The 23599-nt window shown below is 40.9% G+C and overlaps 1 protein-coding gene across 2 annotated transcripts in view; it reads left to right on the forward strand.

The window, feature by feature from the left end:
- Positions 1 to 23599, forward strand: part of LRP3 (LDL receptor related protein 3) — a 91175-nt gene that overhangs the window by 36111 nt on the left and 31465 nt on the right. The window contains exon 1 of one of the 2 annotated variants that reach the window (XM_072117239.1): positions 16486 to 16878. The exons of the other annotated variant lie outside the window; for it this stretch is intronic. Coding sequence (XP_071973340.1) covers positions 16824 to 16878 — 55 coding nt within the window. The 5' untranslated portion in view covers positions 16486 to 16823. Of the gene's footprint in view, positions 1 to 16485; positions 16879 to 23599 lie in introns of those variants that run through there. 2 annotated transcript variants of the gene reach the window in all.

The following is a 23599-nucleotide window of genomic DNA, read 5'->3' on the forward strand; positions in this document are numbered from 1 at the left end:
GTTATCATGTGATCGTATTGACCCAAAGAATAAAGACAGTGTGTCATTTGGAGCGCTGAATGAAAGCTGTTAAAACAAAGCCCATAAGAAAACCCTGCAAATGCTACCATGTTTCACCGGAAATGATTTCATATATTAATTTTTGCACCTAGGTCTTATTTTCAGAGGATGTCTTATTTTTGCCTGTCTGTCTCTCTGTCACTTTTCCTCTCTGTCACTCACTATTATTGTCTGTCTCTCTGTCACTTACTCTCCCTCTATGTCTCTCACTCACTTACTCTTCCTGTCAGTCTCTCAGTTACTCTTCCTGTCTGTCTCTCACTCACTCGCTCTCCCTGCCTGTTTCTCACTCATACTCCCTGTCTGTCTCTCTGTTACTCACTCTCTGTGCCTACCACCGCTTTTAGCCTAGTGTTAGAAAAATAATCTGTCTTAGCACCCAGTCCCTTATATGTCTACAGAAGCATGCCAAATTGTAATCTCTGATGTCTGGAAGATTCAAAATCCCCACGCTTTTGTCAAGGGACAATATTGTCAAGGATATGCAAGCTCTCTTGCCCTGCCACAAGAACCTAACAAAGGCTTTGTGTAATTGTGCAATATTATGGCTTTTTAGCAGCAGAGGGATTGTTTGTAACGGGTATAATAATTTAGAGAAGCTTATCATTTTTATGGTTGAGAGGCAGATTTTCCATCTTTCCAGCTCATTTATTATCTTCCTGCTCAAAGGTTCGTAGTATATCCCTCGGCATTATAGGGTCTAGGCTTACTTGGATTCATTTTAAATCCGGAGAGGGCCGAAAACTCCTCTACCAGGCAAAATAAAGAGGGAACTGTCAGGGCTTGGTCTGTTAGAAAAACTAAGATGTCATTGACAAACAATGCTGTTTTGATGCCGCTTGCTCCCACTTTGATGCCCACACCACATCTAATAGCTTCCTTGCTAAAGGTTCCAGGGTAAATTAAAAAGCAACTGTGAAAGTTGGCATTCCTGTCCTGTTCCTCTAGTCAATTTAAAAGGGGAAGATCTATTTCCCGGCGTATATATCACGGCCTGGGGTCCAAGTATAAGGTCTGTAAGGAAAGCCTGAATGTTCCCCTAAAGCCAAATTTGCCTCATATAGGACCGCCGGGACTCGCCTCAGACTGGTTACCACTGCCAGTCCTTTTATAAATCCTACTTGTGATTGTTCAATTAGCGATGGCATGATGTAGGAAAGACAATTGGCTAACAGTTTTGCTATCAACTATAAATCCTGGTTGATCAGGGAAATTTGGAGATATGATTCTGGTTTGAGTTAAGTCCCTATCAAGCTTTGGCAGGACTTTTATGAATGCCACATTTGACTGTGGAATTAGTGTTTTCCCTTACAGTAATTCATTTTAGTATTTCGCCATTGGGGGCGATGTCTATGTTTTCAGAGCATTTTAGAATTCGGCTGGGTAGCGGTCTGCCCCTGGCATTTTGTGATATCCTAGTCCTTTTATAGTTGTCCCCACTTCCTCTTCTGCAATTTCTGGAATTAATGACTCTAGCTGTTCCTCAGTGATTTCTGGGAGGTTAGTGGAGCTGAGATATTCATGGGCCGTGTTTGGGTCCAAATCTAAGTCAAGTGCCTTGTAGAAGACTCTTACTATGGCAGCAGGATCTGAATGGGTTGCTCCCATCTGGTCTTGTATACGATATACATGCTCAGTCTTTCTTTTTCCCCTGGCTAGATTAGCTACCTGACTTGTTACCAAATTTGAAAAGTTCTGCTTCAAAAAGGCCCCTATGAAACTGCTCCCTCTGCTCTAAGGCCCTCTCATGGGCTGACTTGGCTTCCTTCCAGACATTTAGATTCTACTCCCCTGGCTGCTGTAAGTACTTACTTTTCCCTCTCAAGGCCATTTCAGTCCCAATATAGCACTGGCGTGGATTGCAATGATGAACATTCGTACATATATTCAGTCCACCGCCCCTGATGTAGTCCTCTTCCCTAATGTGGTTTTACTCTATATTCATGGCTATTGGTGCAAGGTCTGATATTATCAGTTGCTCAATGTCACTAACCAGTATGTAGTCTATACGCGTGTGATGTACCTCAGAATGAAATGTGTACTCTCTACCATCGGGTGTAGATGTCTCCATGTGTCTTTAAGGTTATGATCTGTCACTGTCAGTTATAGGTCTGTGACGGAGGCTGGTGTAGCTTTGCAGCTGCAAGGCTGATCGGTCTAGGTTTTGCTGTATAACCTGGTTGAAGTCTCCTGCGATCACCTTGTTTGGGCATGTGTCTCCTGCCAGTTGGTTCTCTAGTCTCCTGAAAAAAGGACGTTGATTGTGATTCGCTGCGTATATATATTAGACAGACTCAGGTCTCCACGGGGGTGTCAAGGCTAACATGCAAAATTTTACACTCCATGTCCGAGCTGTGGGAAAGGACCTTGATCCTCGCTTGTTGATCAACATTAGGACTCCTCTACTTTTACTTGAATTTGCCGCTTCCACTGCGGTGGTCACCTCATATTTTTGCATAAGCTTGACATCTGCTTATTCTAAATGTGATTCCTGTATCTATGCTATATCAGCCTTGATTTTTTTTGAGGTGTCTCATGAACAACAACCTTTTTTGAGGGGTCCGGGAAAAATCAATTTTCTAAATGTCTGCTAGCTGTCACTCAATAGAATGTTTCTGTTATCTTCCAGTGGATAGAAATCTGACCCTGGTCATGTGATGTCACACAGGAGCAAAAAAAAAGAAAAAAAACAAAAAAAGAAGACTAGCAAAGATCTGCAGTTTGGTATTCAGTCTGTGGATGAGACTTGCAGGGACTGGTTAGGTGGTGAGCACAGCTTACCTCTGTTTGGGCCTTGTTTGTTGAACAGCCTGATTGCAGCGTGGAGGAATGGTTCACTGAGTCACTAAAGGTGTTACCTAATGCCACCACAGTATCCTCCTCTCAGCTACCACCTGCACTGTGTCAAGAGGACCCCCCAGGACAGAGTTGGCTTTCCTAATCAGTTTGTCCAGTTTGCTCCTCTCCTTAGCTGAGATGCTGCTTCCCCAACAGACTACACCAAAGAATATGGCTGATGCCACTACAGAGTTGAAAAAGGTCTCAAGAAGTGCCCTCTGCACTCCGAATGCCCTCAGCTTCCTCAGCAGGTATAGCCTGCTCTGACCCTTCCTGTGAAGTGCATTTATGTTCTCTGCCCACTAGAAAGAAAACAGAGATCTAGAAAACCAAGAATTGACACAAAGTATTTGGTAAAATTGCTGAAATGGGAACACCCCTCTAGGATTTATCTTATTTTAGCCTCTAGGACACGGCCCCATTTTTCAAATCTGCCCTGTGGTTGTAGCTTTGGAATGCTTTAACATTTTTAGTTTGTTTTCTTCAAATTAGTTAAAAAATTTGAATGATATCTTTTAGCAAAAATGTTGATAGATTCTCCATTCTCAAAGTTCTGAATTCTCTACTTTTGAAGCAGATAATCATAGCCAAAATTAATTCATAACTTACATTTCCCAAATGTCTGCTTTAGGTTGGAATGTTTTTTTTAAGCAACCACTTATTTTTTAGAATGTTTTGAAGCTTAGACATTGGGTGCAATTTTTCACATATTTTGGAAAATCTAATTTTTTTGACCGTTCACCATACCATAAAAATAATATGTTATTTTTATTCTATGGGTCACCATGATTACGGAAATACCTAATTTATATGCCTTTTTATTTTTCCTAATTTTACTTAAGCTAATTTGGAGAAAATCTTATTAATTTTAGCATCACCATCTTTCCAGAGGCTTAATGTTTTTATTTTTCAGCTGACAAATATGGTTAAGGGCTTATTTTTTACAAGAAGAGTTCTTTTTAGTGATCTTATTTTGGGACTTTTTCTGAAAGTTTTTATTCCATGGCGTTCACCGTGAAGGTCCATTAAATGATTCTTTTTTATTATACAGATTGTTAAGGATGCTGCAATACCAAATATGTGGATTTTTTTGTATTTGTATTTTTTTTTATACCTTATTAAGTATTTGTATGGTGCCTATGTTTTATTTATTTTAAAATTGTTTTAAACTTATTTTTTTACTTTAATACAAACTTGGACTTAATCAGAGCATCACTGGTTCAAGTCTAAGACACTGCACTGCAATACAGTTCAGACAGTTTACAGTCAGACCCAGAAGGAGTCTGACAAGAGGAGTGATCGGGCTTCCCCGGTGACATCTCTGATCGCGGGTGTCAGTGCAAAGTGTAAGCTGTGATATACAGCTGAAACCCAATGTTTATGGCAACGGCTCTGCTTGTGAGCCGGTGCCAGAAGCAGGATGTAATAGCCCATCTATGTGTGGGAAGTACCTTTCCCCATGGACATACTATTACGTCCGGGTGCGAGAAGGGGTTAAGGCTACTTAAGGATACTACCATATCAGGACTTGAAAACTTCATGAGGCACTAGCTGCCATGAAAAAAAATCTTCACCCAACAATCTTATTACAGTTGTCGCTTTGACTAACCAGACTAATTGCTACTGACTACATCCATGATCCTCTTGGACACTGTAGTCTGTATATGGAGTCGTATCTCATATGAGTAGCCTTATGCACGTGGACAAAATTGTTGGTACCCCTCGTATAATGAAAGAAAAATGTACAATAGTCAAAGATGAAAGGAAGACATTGTTTTTCAACCATGCGGCCATGTCCAGGGAGGTTGGCTACAGTCCCATAGATCTTAAATTTCTGAATATTATGTCTAGTCTGTAGTCACAGGAATATCAAGCTGGTTGGGGATAGACTTATAACCTTTACCTTTAGCATTCTTGTCTATAATTTTTTCTAAGCTACTGCGACAAATCTTTTCTTCACTTCCTCTTGTGCACGTTGAGTGTGGTACACACCATGTCACCTAACAGCACATTGAGTAGCTGTAGCCCTATATACAGGCCAACTGACTGATTACAAGATTGTAGACACCTGTGATACTAATTAGTACACACACCTTGAATCCAGGGGTACCATCATTTCTGTCCAGGCCTGTTTAATTACTTTTTTTTTTATTCCGTTGAAGCATGGTTGAAAAGCAATGTCTGCCTTTCATTTGTTCATTTTCATTGAAATTTAATGCATGGTTCAATCAAGTTTATTAATGTTTACATACAACACATTTAAACAAAAACACAAATAATAATGAGGAAGGGTATTACAGAATAGAATTGTATCAGGTGTATAATAGCAGTGTTAAAGGTCTCGCAGGACATATGAGACACATAATCAATCAAATTAACCCCTAGGCGCACCACGACGTTATACTACGTCCTCGGTGCTACATGCTTAGCGCACCGGGACGTAGTATAACGTCCTGCTTCTGGCACCGGCTCACGAACGGAGCCGGTACCAGAAGCAGCGGCGGTCAGCTGTCTAGTACAGCTGACAGCCTGCGCTAACACCCGCGATCGGAGCCGACTCCGATCGCGGGTGTTAACCCCTTACACGCCGCGGTCAAGCATGACCGCGGCGTGTAAGGGTCTTCCCCCTATGGATCGGATCCCCCGTGCCGCTTACCGGGGGATCCGATCCACTTCTGGGCAGCTCCGAGGACTGGCTTGTGCCCCGGAGCTGCCCGGTTGCCATGGCAGCCAGACCCCTTCCGGGTCTGACTGCAAACTGTCTGAGCATGCGCAAGCTTGCTCAGACAGTTTACACTGCTCTACAATAAAATAGTATTGTAGAGCAGTGTATTGGACTTAAACCAGTGATCAGAGCATCACTGGTTTAAGTTCAATTATGTATAAGTAAAAATATGCAAAAAATAAAAAAGTTATGCATATGAAAAGATGGTGATGCTAAAATGAATAAGATTTTCTCCACATTAGTTTTTATTCAGTACAATTGAATAAAATACACAAAACCCCCACATATTTGGTATCCCTGCGTCCGTAACAATCTGCATAATAAAACAGAATCGTTATTAGATCCGCAAAGTGAACCCCGTAAAAAACAACCTCAAAAAACTCTCTCTGAAAAAAAGATGATTTTTTATTAATGCCCTTTAAAAATGCTCTAAAAAGTGATTTTAAAAAGTTACGCAATCTAAAATAAGACCACTAAAAAGAAGCATCCTTCTCGCAAAAAATAAGCCCTTAAACCAATTTGTGAGGTGAAAAATAAAAAAGTTATGCATATGAAAGTCGGTGATGCTAAAATTAACAACAATTTCGCAAATTACTTTTTATTCAGTACAAATGGGAAAAAATAAAAAATATATATAAATGAAGTATTTTCGTAATCGTGGCGACCCATAGAATAAAAATAGAAAACTGTTTTTATGGTATGGTTAACGGCCAAAAAAAAAACACATAAAAATTTTCCTAAAAATTGATGATTTTCATTTCCTCCACCAACAAAGAGTTAATTAAATCTCACCAATTAGCTATAGATGCCCCAAAATTACGTACCAGAAAAGTGCATCTCATGTGGCAAAAGAAATAAGCCCCTATAGGTCCACAATAAAAAAAAGAAAAAAATTATAGCCTGTACAATGGGACATAGCAAATCTGATCTGGATGGCGCCTCCTTCCCTTCTATGCCCGGCCGTGCGCCCATACAGCAGGTTACCACCACATATGGGGTATCCGTGTACTCGGGAGAGATTGGGTAACAAACTTTGTGGAGCCTTTTTTCATTTAATCCATTGTAAATGTTTAATTTTCCACCCAAAATGAGTGTATTGTGAAAAAATATTGCAATTTGCAGACTGCACCTCCATTTTGTTTTAACCCCTATAAAACACGTAAAGGGTTAACAAACTTCTTAAAAGTGGTTTTTCATACATTGAGGGGTGTAGTTTCCACAATGGGATAATTTATGAGTCTAGCTATTATTTAGGCCTCTCAGTGTCAATTAAAAGTTGAGCAGGTCCATCTAAATACAGGTTTTGGTGATTTTACAAAAAATGTGAAAAATGCCACCTAAATTCTGAGCCTCATAACATTCTAGTAAAATATGTGGAATCTTAAAAAACCATGCCAACATAAAGCAGACATTTGGGAAATGTAAGTTATGAATTTATTTGGGTGCTTTGACTATCTGCATCAAAAGTAGAGAATTTAGAACGTTGAAAATAAAGAATTTTTCCAAATTTTTTCCAAATTTTGTTTTTTTTCATAACTAAACGCAAAAGATTTCATCCAAATTTTTAAACTAATTTGAAGTACTATGTGTCACGAGAAAACAGTCTCAAAATCCCCTGGATATCTCATAGCGTTCCCACGCTATAACCACTTATAGTGACACAGGCCAGATTTGAAAAATGGGGCCGCGTCCTTTAGGCCAAAAGAGGCTGCGTCCCGTAGGGGTTAAAGCCCATATTGTGAAGCACTATAAACAGTGGGAGTGGCCCTGTGGGTGAACCCTAGGTACCCCTAGGGTGGGCTATCCCTGGTATGTCTCTATCAAAGTATATACCTCCATCAGAGATGATGGGCTAGTGATGCATTTTAGGAATCTATGTACGAACAGTGGTGCTTTGCACTTCTCTATACTAGTGTCTATTAAGACTAGGAAAGCTAACGTCCGCTACACTTAGAGCCAAATTGTAGGTCATCTTACATACAATTCAAGTACTATCGCAATCGCAATCAATAACGAATAAAGAACAGGGTTCAAAAAGTAAAGGGGGAGGGAGATAGTGGGAAGACATGGGAGAACAATCAGCAAGAGGGATTCAAGGATAGGATGTGGGAGAAATGGATGCGTGGGCCAGTTACATCTCAGTATAGTAGCCAACTTTGTCCCTCACGGCACTCGAGCCTCTAAAAGTACTTTGCATGGTAATGAGCTCCTTGAAGGATGTGGCATCTCGGTATACGAGCCATGGTTGCCAAACTTTCGGAAACTTTTCTCTGGTGCAGAATACCTCAGCCGACAGCTCCTCCATATGATAGATCAGCATAATTTCTCGTGCACACTCAATTATGGAAGGGGCTATGGGAGAGCGCCAATGTTTCGAGATCACAGATTTCGCAGCTATCAAACAAAAGGCTCCGATTTTGAGAACCAATAGAACCTGGAAGGATAGATAGTAATGCCACCTTGGGGAAGCTGTCAGCTGCTGCCCCCTCAACAGTGTGAAATGCCTTGGAGACCTGGTCCCAGAAAGGGTGAAGTCTAGGGCAACTCCACCAAATGTGAAGTATGGCACCTTGGGAGCCCTTACAGCACCAACAAGTCTCTGGAACAGAATTTGTGCAACCTGGATAGGTTTTGTGCAACCCGGTACCATTGTGACAGAACCTTGTAATTTCGCTCTTGGGCGGAGCAAGCAATTGAGAACTTATGTGTATATATGAATGCCTTATCTCAGTCCTCAGGTGTAATTGAAGTTTCCAAGTCCCACTCCCACCCTGCTACAAAGGGTAAGGCCGAAGTGTCAGACTCCCAGACCAATAGGGAGTATATCTGTTAAATTAGGTGTTGCCGGTGGAGGGGGGGGGGGATAGAAGATCGAAACAAGCCTTCGAGATGTGCCATCCTCCCTGACAGGTACTCAGCTCTTCGCAGGACAACAGCAGTGCTCCGCTCTGTATATCATGCTTTCAAGGATCGTCAAATGCCCTATATCCCATGAATAAGTCTCTAAATAAAGGGGTAAGGGGCCCAAGGAGTCTTGACAAGTCCCTACAATGGATGTGTCCCTGCCATGTCATAAAACATGAGCCTGAGCCCCATGTCCCAGGAAGCAACTAAAGTTCAAAGGATACTTATGCATTTCCAATACAGTTCCACAGAAGTGCCTGTGTGTGTTCACTCTGGACGATTTTCTGGACGTTTCTGTCTTCTATTGTGCTCTGGATTGCCCCGAGCTCTCCTTCTAGGGGGGCGCTGGGGGCGTGAAGGTGCTACAGAAACCGGAGGCACTGTCAGAGTTGGCCATGTGGACATCTCAGGAGCTGGAATGTCTGCATGTTGTCGTATTATAAGGGTCCTACTGGAGTGCCTAATCTGAGTGCCCATATGAGAAGGCAATATAGGGGATTTTCCGTTGATGTATGGCATTGACAAGGGACCTGATTGCCCTTTGTTCGGTCAAAGTTAATCTTGAGAATTCTACAGGATGCAGAATGTACTATGGTTCTCCCTTGGATTGCCACATTGGTGATTGTGACCCCTGGGGGCTTTGCAGGTATCCAATAATCAGTGGAGTTGGAGAGGCACCTGCTTCCCAGGAATCTTGGTCGGGTGGGGTGTGTCTGGAAGAATCTCTGTCTGCCTACACCAGGGGGTGTAATTTCTGGCTGAATAACTGCTGGGGCTTTCAATACTGTGAACATTTCCCAAAGATCTGCTGCCGACTGCCATGGTGTGGTGTCTTGCGGCTTCAGACCAGTCTCGTCATTGCGGCCATGCGGCCGCAACTGCTCTCTCGTGTGAAGGCCTCACGTCTCTGTGGTCTGCCTTCATCCTGGGTTTGCCACCTGTATCCTCGGGTCTCTTAAAGTATGGAGCTGCTGGAGCAGGTGATATTGCGGGTGCCTCCCGGGGTGGGGTGGGTTGCCACCATATCTGGAACGAATGGAGTGGCCGCGGCGGTCACAAGGCCTGTGAGGTATCGGTCTATACCTCTGGCGGAATGGCGTCTTACTTGGGTCCGAGGAGTCCTGGACACTTTCCTCTTCTTGGAGCCCATAAGGTATCACAATATGCTGCTGGTATATTTGGGTAGACACAGATAAGCCAGGGTTGAGGCAGGAGCTAGTGCAGCGTGCGTCCGAGCTCCTTCATAGGCAGGCCATGCCCCCTCTACATTTTATTTATTTTTACTTTTGACAGATTGAAGTAATTTCTGTGACCATTGTTCTGTTTTTCATTAAATGAGGGGTACCAACAATTTTGTGGCGGTGCACTCACCTCTCCACGCTCCTGCTCCCATCCCAGCTGGCCAGCACGTCCCCGCTACGCAGATTGAAAGTGCCAGCGCACCGCTGAGTGGCGCTGGCCACTTATGGGTTTTCCATAAAGGCCGGCTTCTCCTAGCTACCACTGCTGTCTTTTAGTACTACGTGCCTATGAGAAAGCTATTCCTCTGTTTTCCCTGCATTCCTGCTCTGACCTCCCGTTGTGACCCGGGACCTGACCTATCACCTCCGCCACCTGCCCTGACTATCAGCCTGTTCCTGACTCAGAGACCGCTCTCTGTTCCTGTACCTGGACCTTGACAGCCACGATGGGCTAGTCGCACCTGTGGAACTACCTGATGCGGCGGGCTCTGGTGAAGACCAGGTGCCACTTACATTCCGGTCTCAGGTGTCAGCTAGTGTCATCGTTCGCGGTGGTCCAGGGGGTTCACTGACCCCGAGCCGTGACAGTAACAATGTAGAGACTTACATGTAACATCTCTGTCAGTATTTATCCACATTTCCTTTCTCTTCCATTTGCCCAGGGACGCCACAACCACAAGCTGCATCTTGGAAATTTTAAGTTTACAATAATGTATAATTGGGACATTTGGATTCACAACACAAAAAGCATAAATAGGTCCTTATATATTCATGTTAAGTGGCTTCCATTTATATCCATCAACTTGCCATTCTAAACTGTGCTGTGCCCTTATATATAGGATAGGAGTTGTAGTACTGTACTTTGATCATTTATATACGATAAGAGTTGAAGTACTGTATTCTGACCATGTATACAGAGTAAACAGAGAAACACATAAAACTCCCCAGGCCTGCTGTATATTTCTCCTGTGCACATCTGCCATATAGGAATAGCAGATGTTAAGGGTTAAGACTTTTCTGGAAACTAGAATGAAGGCCATTTTGGTAGTCATGCAGTTTATCAGGAACAGCTACAACCATGAAACAGATTAAAGGAAAGTGTTTTATCTGACACATGGAGAGTTGCACCCATAATAATCTCAACGATTGATGTGTGTGGATGCTGTTGATTTTTGCTGAGCAGGCAACACTATTGAGGACATTGCCTTGCTTACATTGCTTGCCTTGCTAAGGAGTATGTAGTGGCCATACTGATAAAAGGCTTAAATGACCTGGGCATTTCTAGCAAATTGTCATACTTATTGGTTTAAGGGCCGTGACTTCCTTTCTTTTCGTGCCATACCTTAAACTTTTTTGCAGCATTTTTTTTTTTTGCACACATAGTTTTTTTTGATGCAGAGCAGACACATCCTGATTCCTCTGTCTTTAGTGCTTGTACACCTCTACTATGTTTTAAAGAAAAAGAACAGATGTAATTTGCAAGGTTGAATATGAATTTTATTAAGGTTAACGATACATAATAAAAACATTTAAAATACCCTAAAAGCGGGTAAAAGCTCAGGTCCCCCAGGTGTATGCGCAGACTTCCGGTCCGAACCGGAAGTACGTCATAACCACGTCGGGACTGCTCCTCTGTATTTACTTCCTTAACCCCTTAAGGACCAGGCCCTTTTTCGTTTTTGCGTTTTTATTTTTCACTCCCCACCTTCAAAAATCTATAACTTTTTTATTTTTCCATGTACAGAGCTGTGTGATGGCTTATTTTCTGCGTAACAAATTGCACTACGTAGTGATGGTATTAAATATTCCATGCCATGTACTGGGAAGCGGGAAAAAAATTCTAAATGCAGTGAAAATGATGAAAAAACACATTTGCGCCATTTCTTGTGGGCTTGGTTTTTACAGCTTTCACTGTGCACCCCAAATGACATGTCTATTTCATTCATTGGGTCAATACGATCACGGGGATACCAAATTTGTATAGGTTTTATAATGTTTTCATACATTTACAAAAATTAAAACCTCCTGTACAGAAAAAAAATTCTTCATTTTGCCATGTTCTTGCGCTAATAACTTTTTCATACTTTAGTGTATGGAGCTGTGGGTGGTGTCATTTTTTGCGACTTCTGATGACGTTTTCAATGCTTCTATTTTTAGGACTGTTCGACATTTTGATCGCTTTTTATAGAATTTTTTCTATTTTTCAAAATGGCAAAAAAATGCCATTTGCGACTTCGGGCGCTATTTTCCGCTACGCGGTTTAACGCAGTGAAAAACGGTTATTATATTTTGATAGATCGGGCATTTTCGGACACGGCGATACCTATTGTGTTTATGATTTTTACTGTTTATTTATATTTATATCAGTTCTAGGGAAAGGGGGGTGATTTGAATTTTTCTGTTTTTTTAATATAATTTTTTTTTTTTTACTTTTTTTTTTTTTTTTTTTTTACTATTTTACAGACTCCCTAGGGTACTTTAACCCTAGGTTGTCTGATTGATCCTACCATATACTGCCATACTACAGTATGGCAGTATATGGGGATTTTGCATACCATCTATTATAATGTGCAGATCGCACATTATAATAGATAGCCTCGATCATGACAGTCTGGGATCTTTGTGTGATCCCAGGCTGTCATGGCAACGGATCGCCGCTCCCCGGTGACGTCACGGGGAGTGACGATCGGAGCCAAGATGGCGGCGCCCATGCGCCGCCGGCTCTTTAATGCCGCCGGCAGCTTTGCCGGCGGCAATCAAAGGGTTAACACCCGCGATCGGTGCAAGCACCGATCGCGGGTGTTAGCGACGGGCGTTTGCTTCATTATGAAGCAAATGCCCGGTGAGTATGAAGAGGGCTCAGCCTGTGAGCCCTCTTCATACTCCCCCATGCGCAGTAAGACGTAAGGGTACGTCTTATTGCGCTATGGGGTTAAACTTGACACGCACACAATGCAATGTGGTTATGATGTACTTCCGGTTCGGACCGGAAGTCTGCGCATCGCGTCCTGCTAGCCACGTCTCATCAGAGCAAACACAGATATATTGTATCCCCTGAGAAAGCCCGTATAGCGGGCGATACGCGTGGGGCATTCCTACCTCTCCTCCCCCAGGACCCAGATCATTAGTAATATCGCTTTGCTACATATCTTTAACTAATGCACTTTATTGTTTATTTGCACTTGAGTTGCTTAGTTGACACACTTTGCACTTTAGCTACCATGCAATATCCTTTATGACTTTATGTACTCTTATGTACAAGAAACCTTTTATCATGATAAATTATTTGTTGTAAAATTATAAATTTTGGTGATACCTGAGTATACACCTGGGGGACCTGAGCTTTTACCCGCTTTTAGGGTATTTTAAATGTTTTTATTATGTATCGTTAACCTTAATAAAATTTATATTCAACCTTGCAAATTACATCTGTTCTTTTTTTTTAAATTGTAATGACTAAATTACAGATGTAGCATTATTTTTTCATACCCCACATCTTCAGTATATACACCTCTACTATGTCACATAACCAATCACACAACCAATCATACACACCAATAGTATTGCAAGCAATGCAGAAGGATTGCCACAGAGAAAACTGCGCTCTCATGGCTCACATACATATGTGCTCCATAAGGCTTCCTGTACTATGTGCCTACAACATGACCCAATCCATCCATCTATCAACCATTTCCTGTTACTATAATGGTTGGTTAAGTGAAACATATGAAACCACCAATATATGAGCCCTGACACCGCGTACTAGTTGGATGACTCATACACTGGATACAGGCGGTGATCTCCTTACATCTATATCCGCTACAGAAGACGTTCTGCATCTCCAGACCGTGCATCATACCTTAGGCGCAGCACAGTAACATAGATGATATTCCAGCCTGTCACGAAGACCAGCACGACCATAGTCAGGATGAGTTTATGGTCAGATCCCTGGGCAACCAAATTACACATATGAATAACTGATGGAGACAGGTTATAAACATATCTGTGTAACGCTGTAATTTATCGAATAACAAATTTTTCAAATTACAAAATGTAATATTTTTCTATTTTAAATGTAATCAAGAATTTTGCCTTCGTGGGAAAACCCCTTTGACTGTATTGAAATAATAAAAGGCTGCGCTGTAAAAACATATGCAAACTTAGGATGTAGGTGGTTTTTATTTGTGAAATATAGCAGCAATGTTTTTAGAACCCCTTTAAATGAAGAAATGTCATCCTAGTCACTAACCAGGATCCTCGGAAAGAACAAATTGGGGCTTATTTCTTATTATAGAAATAATGGGAAAAATACACTGATTTTATTTTAAACTGCTAAAAATGCAGTTTTTTTTGCTTTAAATGAACTTTACATTTATTTTAATTCAGACTGCAGGGCAATGTGACTTCTTCTGTTCTGCTGCTGATTGCTTGACAGGACTTGTAAAGGGTATAGGAGATACGGGACCTTTTGACAGGTAAACATATTCCTGTAAAAATGCTAAAACAGTTACATAAAGCATGACCCAGTTGTGGAGAATAGGCTCAAAGAGTTAAGCACAGGCACTGGGTTTCTATGAGTTAACATTTGATGGCAATATGCCTTAGAAAATTGTAAATAGACTAAATATTATTACTGGCAGACTGGAGATAATGACAGAATGAGGGCAATCTCTGGGGAGAACCAGCACCAAATAGATATTAATAATTCTAACGCTAATGTAAAAAATCTCTGAATGAAGAATAAATAATAAATAATAGAAAAAAGAGCCATTCAAAAGGCAGACGAAAGGTACTTTCATCCTAGTGTGAGATGCTGTAAAATGCAGATGAGTACTCCTACTGAATTACAAAATCTGAATCATAATAGATATCAGAATTCTGGTAAATGATTAGGAAGATGAAAGTTCCCAATTGTTAAAATAAAAAAGGATAATAGATGTTAATAGATGGCCCACAAAATTAACTACTTTCAGAACCTGAACCTGTACTGTTAGTTATGATCCTAAAAAATTCTGCATCAGAAAACTATTAACTCCCTATCCAAGCTTTTGTAAAAGACACATTGGGGCTCATTTACTTATGGTCGAGCGCTGCAATTTCGTCTGACTATTCGCCTTTTTGGGCTAACACAGTTTGCACAGGTATTTAAGAAGTGTGTATGCCAGGATTGTGCACTGGCTTCCATGCAACACAATTTAGGGTGCGTGCCGTCGGACTGTCTGACTGATTCGGACTGAGTGCTGTATTTAGCTTTCAAATTGTGTTGTAAGCCCAAGAACTTAGATTCACCACAAAAAAGATGGTGAACTCTGTCGGATCTGAGCGGGGAAGCAACACATCCATGACTTCGGGCGCACGATCTTAGTGAATCTTAGTCTGGCAATGCACTTTCTGTGAGCTCCAGCGGCAATGTAAGTAAATGTGCCCAATTAAAGGCTTTATGATGCAGGATTCCTCTTGAATCTGTAAGATTTTAGGTTACAGTATCTGCTCACATTGCAGATTCGGTGTGGATTTTATGTACGGATTTTGGTGCCTAAAATCTGCAGCATAACATAGTAGCATTAAAGTGAATGTAATTTAGAAAAGATGATGCGTTTTTTTTCCACACGGAAATCGATGCTCAGTGCAGAAAGTAAAATAATGATCATGTTACTTTTTTAGTATGTACTATGTTTTTTTTTTAATGTCCATGGGACCAATCTTCAACAAATCTGCACCATGATATGGATTTGATGTGGATTTTTGCTTGAAAAATTATGTCAGATAAAAAAACGTGTGTGGAAAATCTGCATAAAAAACACATTAAAAGACAATCCGCATCAGTAACCAGCGGGCTGCGCAAGAAACAAAGTTCTCATGCATGCGCAAGACTTGCAGGAAGCTGGCTGATGTCACCGGCTGTCTGCAAAGATACGAGGGGCTTAGAGGGGTGAATATGATGGGCTTGGAGGGGTGAATAATAATTGGTGGTGGCCGTGCATATTTAGCGATCATTTTCCTACTTATACCGGACCCGGAAAATATGAGAAAACAGTGTCATCAACCCCTTAGGATAACAAGTAAGATTGTGTGAAAAGTCTACCACCAGTAATCTAGTGGTGGATGTCCTTTAAAGAAGCCAGACCCATTGAAACTGATTGCTTTCAAAAGGTGTTGTCAACATGTGATAGTCGTGTTACATTATATGTGGGTATGGGTTGTAGAATTAATCAGTTCTGCAACTCTTAATTACAATAAGTTGAAGCAAAGTTCTCAATATGTATATGAACAAAGTTAAAGTTCAGAGTATTTTATATCCTGTGCTTTATTGTATTTAAAAACCAAAAACATTATTTTAAAACATATTTCAGAGTGATACATTGTTGCTCAATAAATAAATTCTACAACAATGGCAAATAAAATTGCCAGAATGATAACGTGTTGGTAAATAAACGTTTTGCTTGCATTGACACATAATAATAATAATAATAATAATAATAATAATAATAATAATAATGTGGACAGTTACACTCTATAGTGACAGTGACAGCTGTGCTGAGATCACTGCTCATAGGTCAGTGTCACACAGACCCAGGGGGGTTTCCCTATGATCTCTTTGCAGGGATAGTGGGGGCTGGGAAGTTGTCCTTTGATGGGTAGTACTCTGACTGACCAGGAGAGGGAGGCAGAGTGAGATGAGCAATAAGGAGGCATTTGCTGTGGGGTGTCTTAAGGTGAAGATGTCCTGCTGGTTACTGCCAGAATTAGGAAAACTAGTACTGGGGCCAGTGAAGAACGGGAAGGGTGGGGGTCTTGAACGTGTGTTTAAGGAAGTAGTGTCATCAGCTGCAGCACCAGGAGATGCTTCCTTTTCTCCTCCTCCTCCAGCAGCCTGCACTCCTCCTACCATACAGCTCACATTCACACACAGAGAAAGCCTCACTAAATGCATGTGCTGCTGGAAATGACAAGTGCTCAACCACTGTCTAACAAAAGAGACAGCTGATGTGGAGCCTCTCTCCTCCTGCACCCCCCTGGCTGCCTGACAAAGGAACACAGCCCCCCTCTACACCATGCACAGCACTGCCAGACTGGACTTTCTCCATCATATTTCTGTCATTTGCTTTGGTGAGTACCTGTGCCCTCCTATTTAACCCATCCAGGTGTTATCTGTGAAGAACAATATACGCCATGCATGAATCAATAAATCTGAGTATTATATTGTGCAGGGTAAGGGGTTATCTGCTCACTACAATGATAATAACTTCTATTGCGTTTTGTCTCCATGCATTTGGTATGGCTGTATTTCACCAGCTGGCTCTGTCTGTACATTCTGCAATTGCTTACAGTCCAGCAATGATAGGGGTTAATACTATGATCTCATCTGCTAAATGTGCCACTCAGGACTGGGGCTGCTCCTGTGGCCCTTCCACTACTCCTGGATCCATCTCTGAGCCTTATCCTCTTGTACACAGCAACAGCTGACAGCAGCCAACACAAATGTCATATATTGTTATTACAGGTGGATACCATTGGTTGGCAGGAGTGTTGTACATCAATCATTAGACAGGTGATATGAGGGTATATATATATATATATATATATATATATATCATGATACAAAGCACATCCAATAAAAATTAAGGAAGCAGATTCTGACACCAAGAAAATGTAATATGTATGACAGCAGCTCTGTCGGGTGAAAACAAGTAAATCACTGGTCACTGTATTATAAAGAACAAACAGATTCCCACTTCCTTTCTTAGATCTCTGTGCCATGGGTGATGTGGCTAACTGCAAGAACCCCTGAAGTATCAGGATTTAAATGAACCTCAACTAGTTCTACTTACCATAGTATGTATTTTAGGGTGATTTTCATGGCTGTGACAACCATTCTACCTAAAGTAGAATGCCATAACTCTATGTTGTTATTGCATCTGAGCTCACAATATGGACCCTAGAAACTGACCCTACTTGGACAATTTTGTGAGTCAGAAGAATATGACAGCACATGGACTACACATCATGACGAAGCCCATGGATAGCACAGGAGCCATTTTAAACAAGGGCTATTTTTTGTAAAATAAATAAATTAAAGAAAAGTGAAAACACAGCTGTTAAATGTTTACACAGGATGGTCTATTGAAGTGGTATTTTTTTCTGAAGAAGAGAAGACAGCTTTTCTATATTTCTTAGAGACCCTTTAAATCTTAGTCTTACCTAGAAGGTAAGGATATTTCTAGGGCCCTTAATTGACCCATTAGTATACACAGGAAGTGATCTCATTTCACTTTATCCTTTTCCATCACTTTGGGGAAATGTCCTTGCATCATAGAAATCAATTCTATCAGTGTCAGGACCTTAGAGTGTGGATAGTTTGAAGACAAGGCTGTGAACTCTGACCCATTACATGGTGAATTCCCCTTTTGCTTCTCTTGCATTTTGAATAGACATAAATAATTTTTCCATGATCAGAATATTTATGTGCAGCTAGTGCAATGTCTGGCCTCTTTAAACAACAGATCATCAGATGTGCTAAGAAGCTGACCCCCTCCAATCAGATATTGATGGTTTATCCCAAGGTCAGGCTATCAATAGTGTTAGCCTTCAAAACTGCCTTAGTACGTCATAAATCAAAAAATTCTGGAACTTTCTAATACATATTGCGTTTTTAGATCTCTGCTTTCTATCAATGAATGGGGAAAGTCTTATTTACATTCCAAAGCGCTTATATAACGTACCATATAGACTCGGCTTACACTCGAGTAAAAAAACATATATATCAAAACTCACCTTTCCGGCTTCCCCCGCTGCTGGCTATATACTGGGGCATGGGGCTGGCTATATACTGGGGCAGGGGGCTGGCTATATACGCGGGGATATGGGCTGGCAGGCTATATACTGGGGGGCAGGTGCTGACTATATACTATGGGGCAGGGTCCGGCAGGCTATATAACGGGGAGGCTGTGACCAATGCATTTCCCACCCTCGGCTTATACTCAAGTCAATATATTTTCCCAGGTTTTTGTGGTAAAATTAGGGGCCTCGGCTTATACTTGGATCGGCTTATACTCGAGTGTATACGGTACATGTCTTTCTTGAGGAATTTACAATTGGTTCATGAAAACGCATGAACAAATAGGATTTCATGTCCTTCCCACAGATAAATATGATCCTAATGACTGGGACACTATTGATTATTCCACTATGGTCACATAGGGTGGTCGTTGCAGTTCTTATTACAATGAAGCTCAGATTATTAACATGCTACAAGTGTAAACAGGGCCTGCTTCATCTAAATTGTCTGAAAAGCTAGCCTTGTCGCCATAGCAAAAAGTCAAAGTCTACCTAATAGTAGTATTAGTCTGTTACAGTGGGCAACATACTGTAAATAATCAGCCCCAGCATGTCACCTTAGTCTAAAGCAGCAGATACTGTAATGGTAAATATACCTAACATTGGACAACTGCATAGTAAAGTATAATGTAGTATTTATACTGAAAATATGAATGTTGGGGTATTAACTTTCTAACCCATTCTTAAGGGAAGTATAATCCGATGGAGAACATTTATATTTTTCACAGCTTCTCCTCACAGCTTATCACTCAGACCCATTCTCATATTAGACCCAGACAATGATCTAGTTACTCTGATATTCTGTATAAATTTAGCTCTATTAAAATGAATAACTAGTCCAGGCTATAGGTACAGTGAGGACAGAGGTAGCAATTTTACCTGGGCTCAGATGTTTAAGTCGGCCCAAAGAGCCCCTCTTGATATACGTCACTGGGTGTGTCATTATTATTAATATGGCATTTATTGTAGATTATACAGTTTCTGTATACAGTGCCTGTAAGAAATACCTTCTTCATATACAGGGTTTCATATAAAGTCAGCAAATTGTGGTTATTATTATTCACTGTAACAGTATTCATTCATAGGAGAATAACCTTGAAATGAATACAGAAAAGAAATAAATAGACCATCTTACAGAAATTTACAAAACTTTTTGACTTGGTATAAAAACAGAGTGCCTACTTTTTGGCTATGGCTTGTTTGCTCTCCATTACATATAGAGAGCCAGGGTGAGCTTTCTACTACAAATAGATGTCTCGTAGACAGTGAAAAGTCTAATGGCAATCACTTCCCCAAATGAATGTTTCATACAGGTTTGTGGCTGGAATATACATTATTATTGTTGCTGTTTGATAAGACCTGAAGAGACAGAGGTGTTGGATTATTATTGTATATAAAAATGATTTAGTATGATACACATTTCTTAGAATCCATAATTTATTACACTAACCATGTTCTTAGCAATGGTCACCAGTCTGGTTCATATTATTCTCTAGTCAGTGAACATCTTTGTGTCTGATTCTCCTGTGCTGTCTGGAAAATATGTGTGAAAAAAGCTTAAAGTGATGTCAGTGGCTGTAAGAACAATACTTGGGAGGTTACTGTATCAAGCATTCATGTGACACTGTTATCTGTCAATGTATAGGTTTCTTTAAGTGTTGTGTAACACAGTTCATAAAGTATTACATCATGTGTCACAGGGCGATGCTCCTGACAATGTTATAAATAGCTTTGACTGGGGTGAGGAGTCATTATACTGGGTTGTTTTTGCTAATGATACTAGACAGCTTCTTGGTTGGAAGTGCTTACATACACTGGCAGATATTTCTAGATTTTTGTCAGTTAACCAATAAAGCCAATAAAGATATTGGAGGTTCTACAAATGATGCTGCCACTATGGGGCGATGCACATGTCATTGTTATTGGGTGCACTGCTTGTAACTGTGGGATCACTGCAGCAGTCACTTGGGGGGGTGTTTTCCATCACTAAAGGGCACACCATCTGTCACTATTATGAGGGCACATTGGTTATTATTATTGAGTGAATTTAGCTGGCACTGTAAGCAGAGTACCATTTCAGCTAAATCTGTTATGTGGGTGCTCGTGTTGTTACTATAGAGCTTTCAGTGTTTGAAAAATGAAGTTGACCTTATACTTGCATATGATCAAAAATGAGAATTTCAGATTTACTAGATTTTTATATATTTCATATCTGCTTGTAAGACACTTCTGTTCCATGTCTTGAGTTGCTAGGAAATAACCTCTCAGATGAATTCTGCAATCCACAGTTGATTCCCTTTCATCGTCAGTGAACTCTGCTCAAAGCTTGTGCTCACAGGGACCTGTTTACCAGAGCAAGCCAGCCTCTCTAAATGTATCTAGCATCACTGTTTTATTTTTTATAAGAAAGTTATCAAACCCAACGATATAGAAGTGTCTTCTTCTATTCATTATTTGATGCTTGTTAGCAGTAAACAATTATTATCCACTATTCAAGACATAGGGGGTCGGTGTCCGGGAGTCTTGTGTTCACAGGAATGGAAGTCAGCCAGTCACCTGCGTAAAAGGATCAGGAGTATACCTATCCACCAACACCCCTCCATTTACTTGTGAGGTTCGGACAGAAAGAGCCAACTTCCGCTCAAATCCCTTCTGAGGAAATGTAAAGAGACTGCTGATTACAGAGCTCCATCCATAGAAGTGCATAGTAGGGGATGTATACACATGGTACTTACCTCTACAATCATGCAGGGGAGTTGCATTTTTGTGATACCCCTATCAATCAAGCATTCATCATTTTAGACCTCATGCACACCACACACGTCTGTAGTTGGGGTCCGTGAGCCAGAAGCAGAAATTACAGCTCACCCATGGCCCCCATTGAGGTGTATTGTGCACGGTCATGGTACAGTGAGGCACGCTGCATGCGCCATGTCGCACTGCACAGTGAGCAGTCACCTATTTTCTTTGGATGTATGTGCCGATCTCTACCTGTGTGTATGAGGTCTTATCTTTTAATAATAAGGAAAACCCCTTTATTGCTTAGACAACATTGCAGTTTACAACTACATGAAAGCCCCAATTACAATTTCACGTCACTTATTCACAGAAGGGAAAATTTTTACTCTGGAGACTTATGTAACACATAGTTTTCATGTGGTTTTAACTCCTTAGTAGCCAGACCAAGAAAGACCATTAAGGGTTTGTTTTTACTATTGATTTACTATTGATGGTCTATGCTTAGGGAAGAGCATCAATAGTTGATCATGGGGCATTGCACTGGACCACGAAAGAAACAAAAACTAGAAGGCATTACATTGCCTGACATTATACTAGTGGTGGGTTAATAGACCAATTCCTGAGGACTTTAAATGGGGTATTCTCATTAAATTCATTGCTCATATACATAATATATATTGTAAGGGTTCAGCTCAAACGTGGGGGTCGGCAATGACAAAGCTCTCATGGACAGCAGGATTTAAGTTGAAACTGTGCATTTATTCCAGAAAAACACCAGTAACAAACAAAATCCTTGCCTGTCCGGCTCTAACTATACACTTGGCGGTCCTCACTAGCCACTGGAGGCTTCTCCCTGCCAGCATGGAAAATACTTTCAGTAACCCTGTGTCACTCACGTGTGGCTCTCACACAGTCCAGCTTCTGTGTCTCCAGGTAGAGAGCGACTTCTGACTGCTCCACACCCTTCTTTAAGGGATTGCGCACCTGGTGCATTGTTAGACCCATTAGAAACTGGAAGCTTTGGTCTGGAGCGGTGATCGCACTTCTGTCTCCACTTCAGCAATTAGGTTAGACCAACACATGGAAAACAGCTTCCAGTTTGACCCAATTCACATTCACTGATTTTCTCTCTAATTCAATAGTGACCTTGTCTATTATATAGACATTTCTTCAATTGCATGTAACTAAAGAAATGTTCCTGTGTGAAGATAATTTCTCATAAATGTAGCCATTTGCCCCTTAGAAATTAGATTTCCTTGGATACGACCACCACTGGCCAGGCATGAATTATTAATTGCTGTGCCACCACCTCTGAGTTTAGTACTACAGGATGGCTATGGTATATGCAGTAACTTTCAAATTCAAAATCATATACAATATTTTAGATGCAAAAATAGCTAGTTTTTTTGCACAATCACTGCAGCAGCTGTGAACGTATCCAATAACAGCTCTACTCTGTTTCTAAGGGACCTTTTTTTTCAACGAAAATTAAAAAAAGGGGATGGGATCTCTACTTGGTAGGTATTTTTCAGAAATTACAAAAGGGGGCTAATTAGCCCAAATAGACCATATCCAAGAGATATAACTTCACTTTTATTAGAAATATTAATATATGAAGTGATGATCAAAGAAGTGTCTTAAAAACACAGGGTATCACCAATATAACGTGTGTAAATGACCCAGTACTGGTTTACCGGATAGCCAGATTGGGTATAATATAATGTAATATTATTACTGGTGGAACAAGTTGTGGTTGTGGGTGATTCGCTCTGTATATCAAGTAATGTTCATATAGGTAAATATGAACAGAAAGTATATGTATATATGTATCTTGATTATACAGAGGAGTGGGTACAAACGGTGCTCTCAGGACCTCAGGATCATGGGGGTTATACTCCCCCTTGATTTCCTGATGGGTTGTTGAATGGCTGTTTGTTACACTCTATATCCCTATCGAGGTCCAGCTGGCCAATATTGCTCTTTGGCACAGTGGAACATCCCACTTATATGGATAGGTGTAGTTGGTAATTTTATATATTGTGCCCTGACAATGAAGATTGGCACTGCTGACAGCACCCATAGGTGGTGCGGCGTTTGCTGCTGCCACCCTGCAGTCAGACCGTCAAGCTGCCCACTCACATCATGCACCTTGAGCTCAATCACACCACTAACCACTAACACTTATTCAGATGGTCCACCTAAATAAATCTAAATACAGACACACAAGATTGGTATGACCCTGCTGCTTAAAATT

Source organism: Engystomops pustulosus, chromosome 7, assembly GCF_040894005.1.
Source record: "Engystomops pustulosus chromosome 7, aEngPut4.maternal, whole genome shotgun sequence".
In the NCBI taxonomy this organism is placed as follows: Eukaryota; Metazoa; Chordata; class Amphibia; order Anura; family Leptodactylidae; genus Engystomops; species Engystomops pustulosus.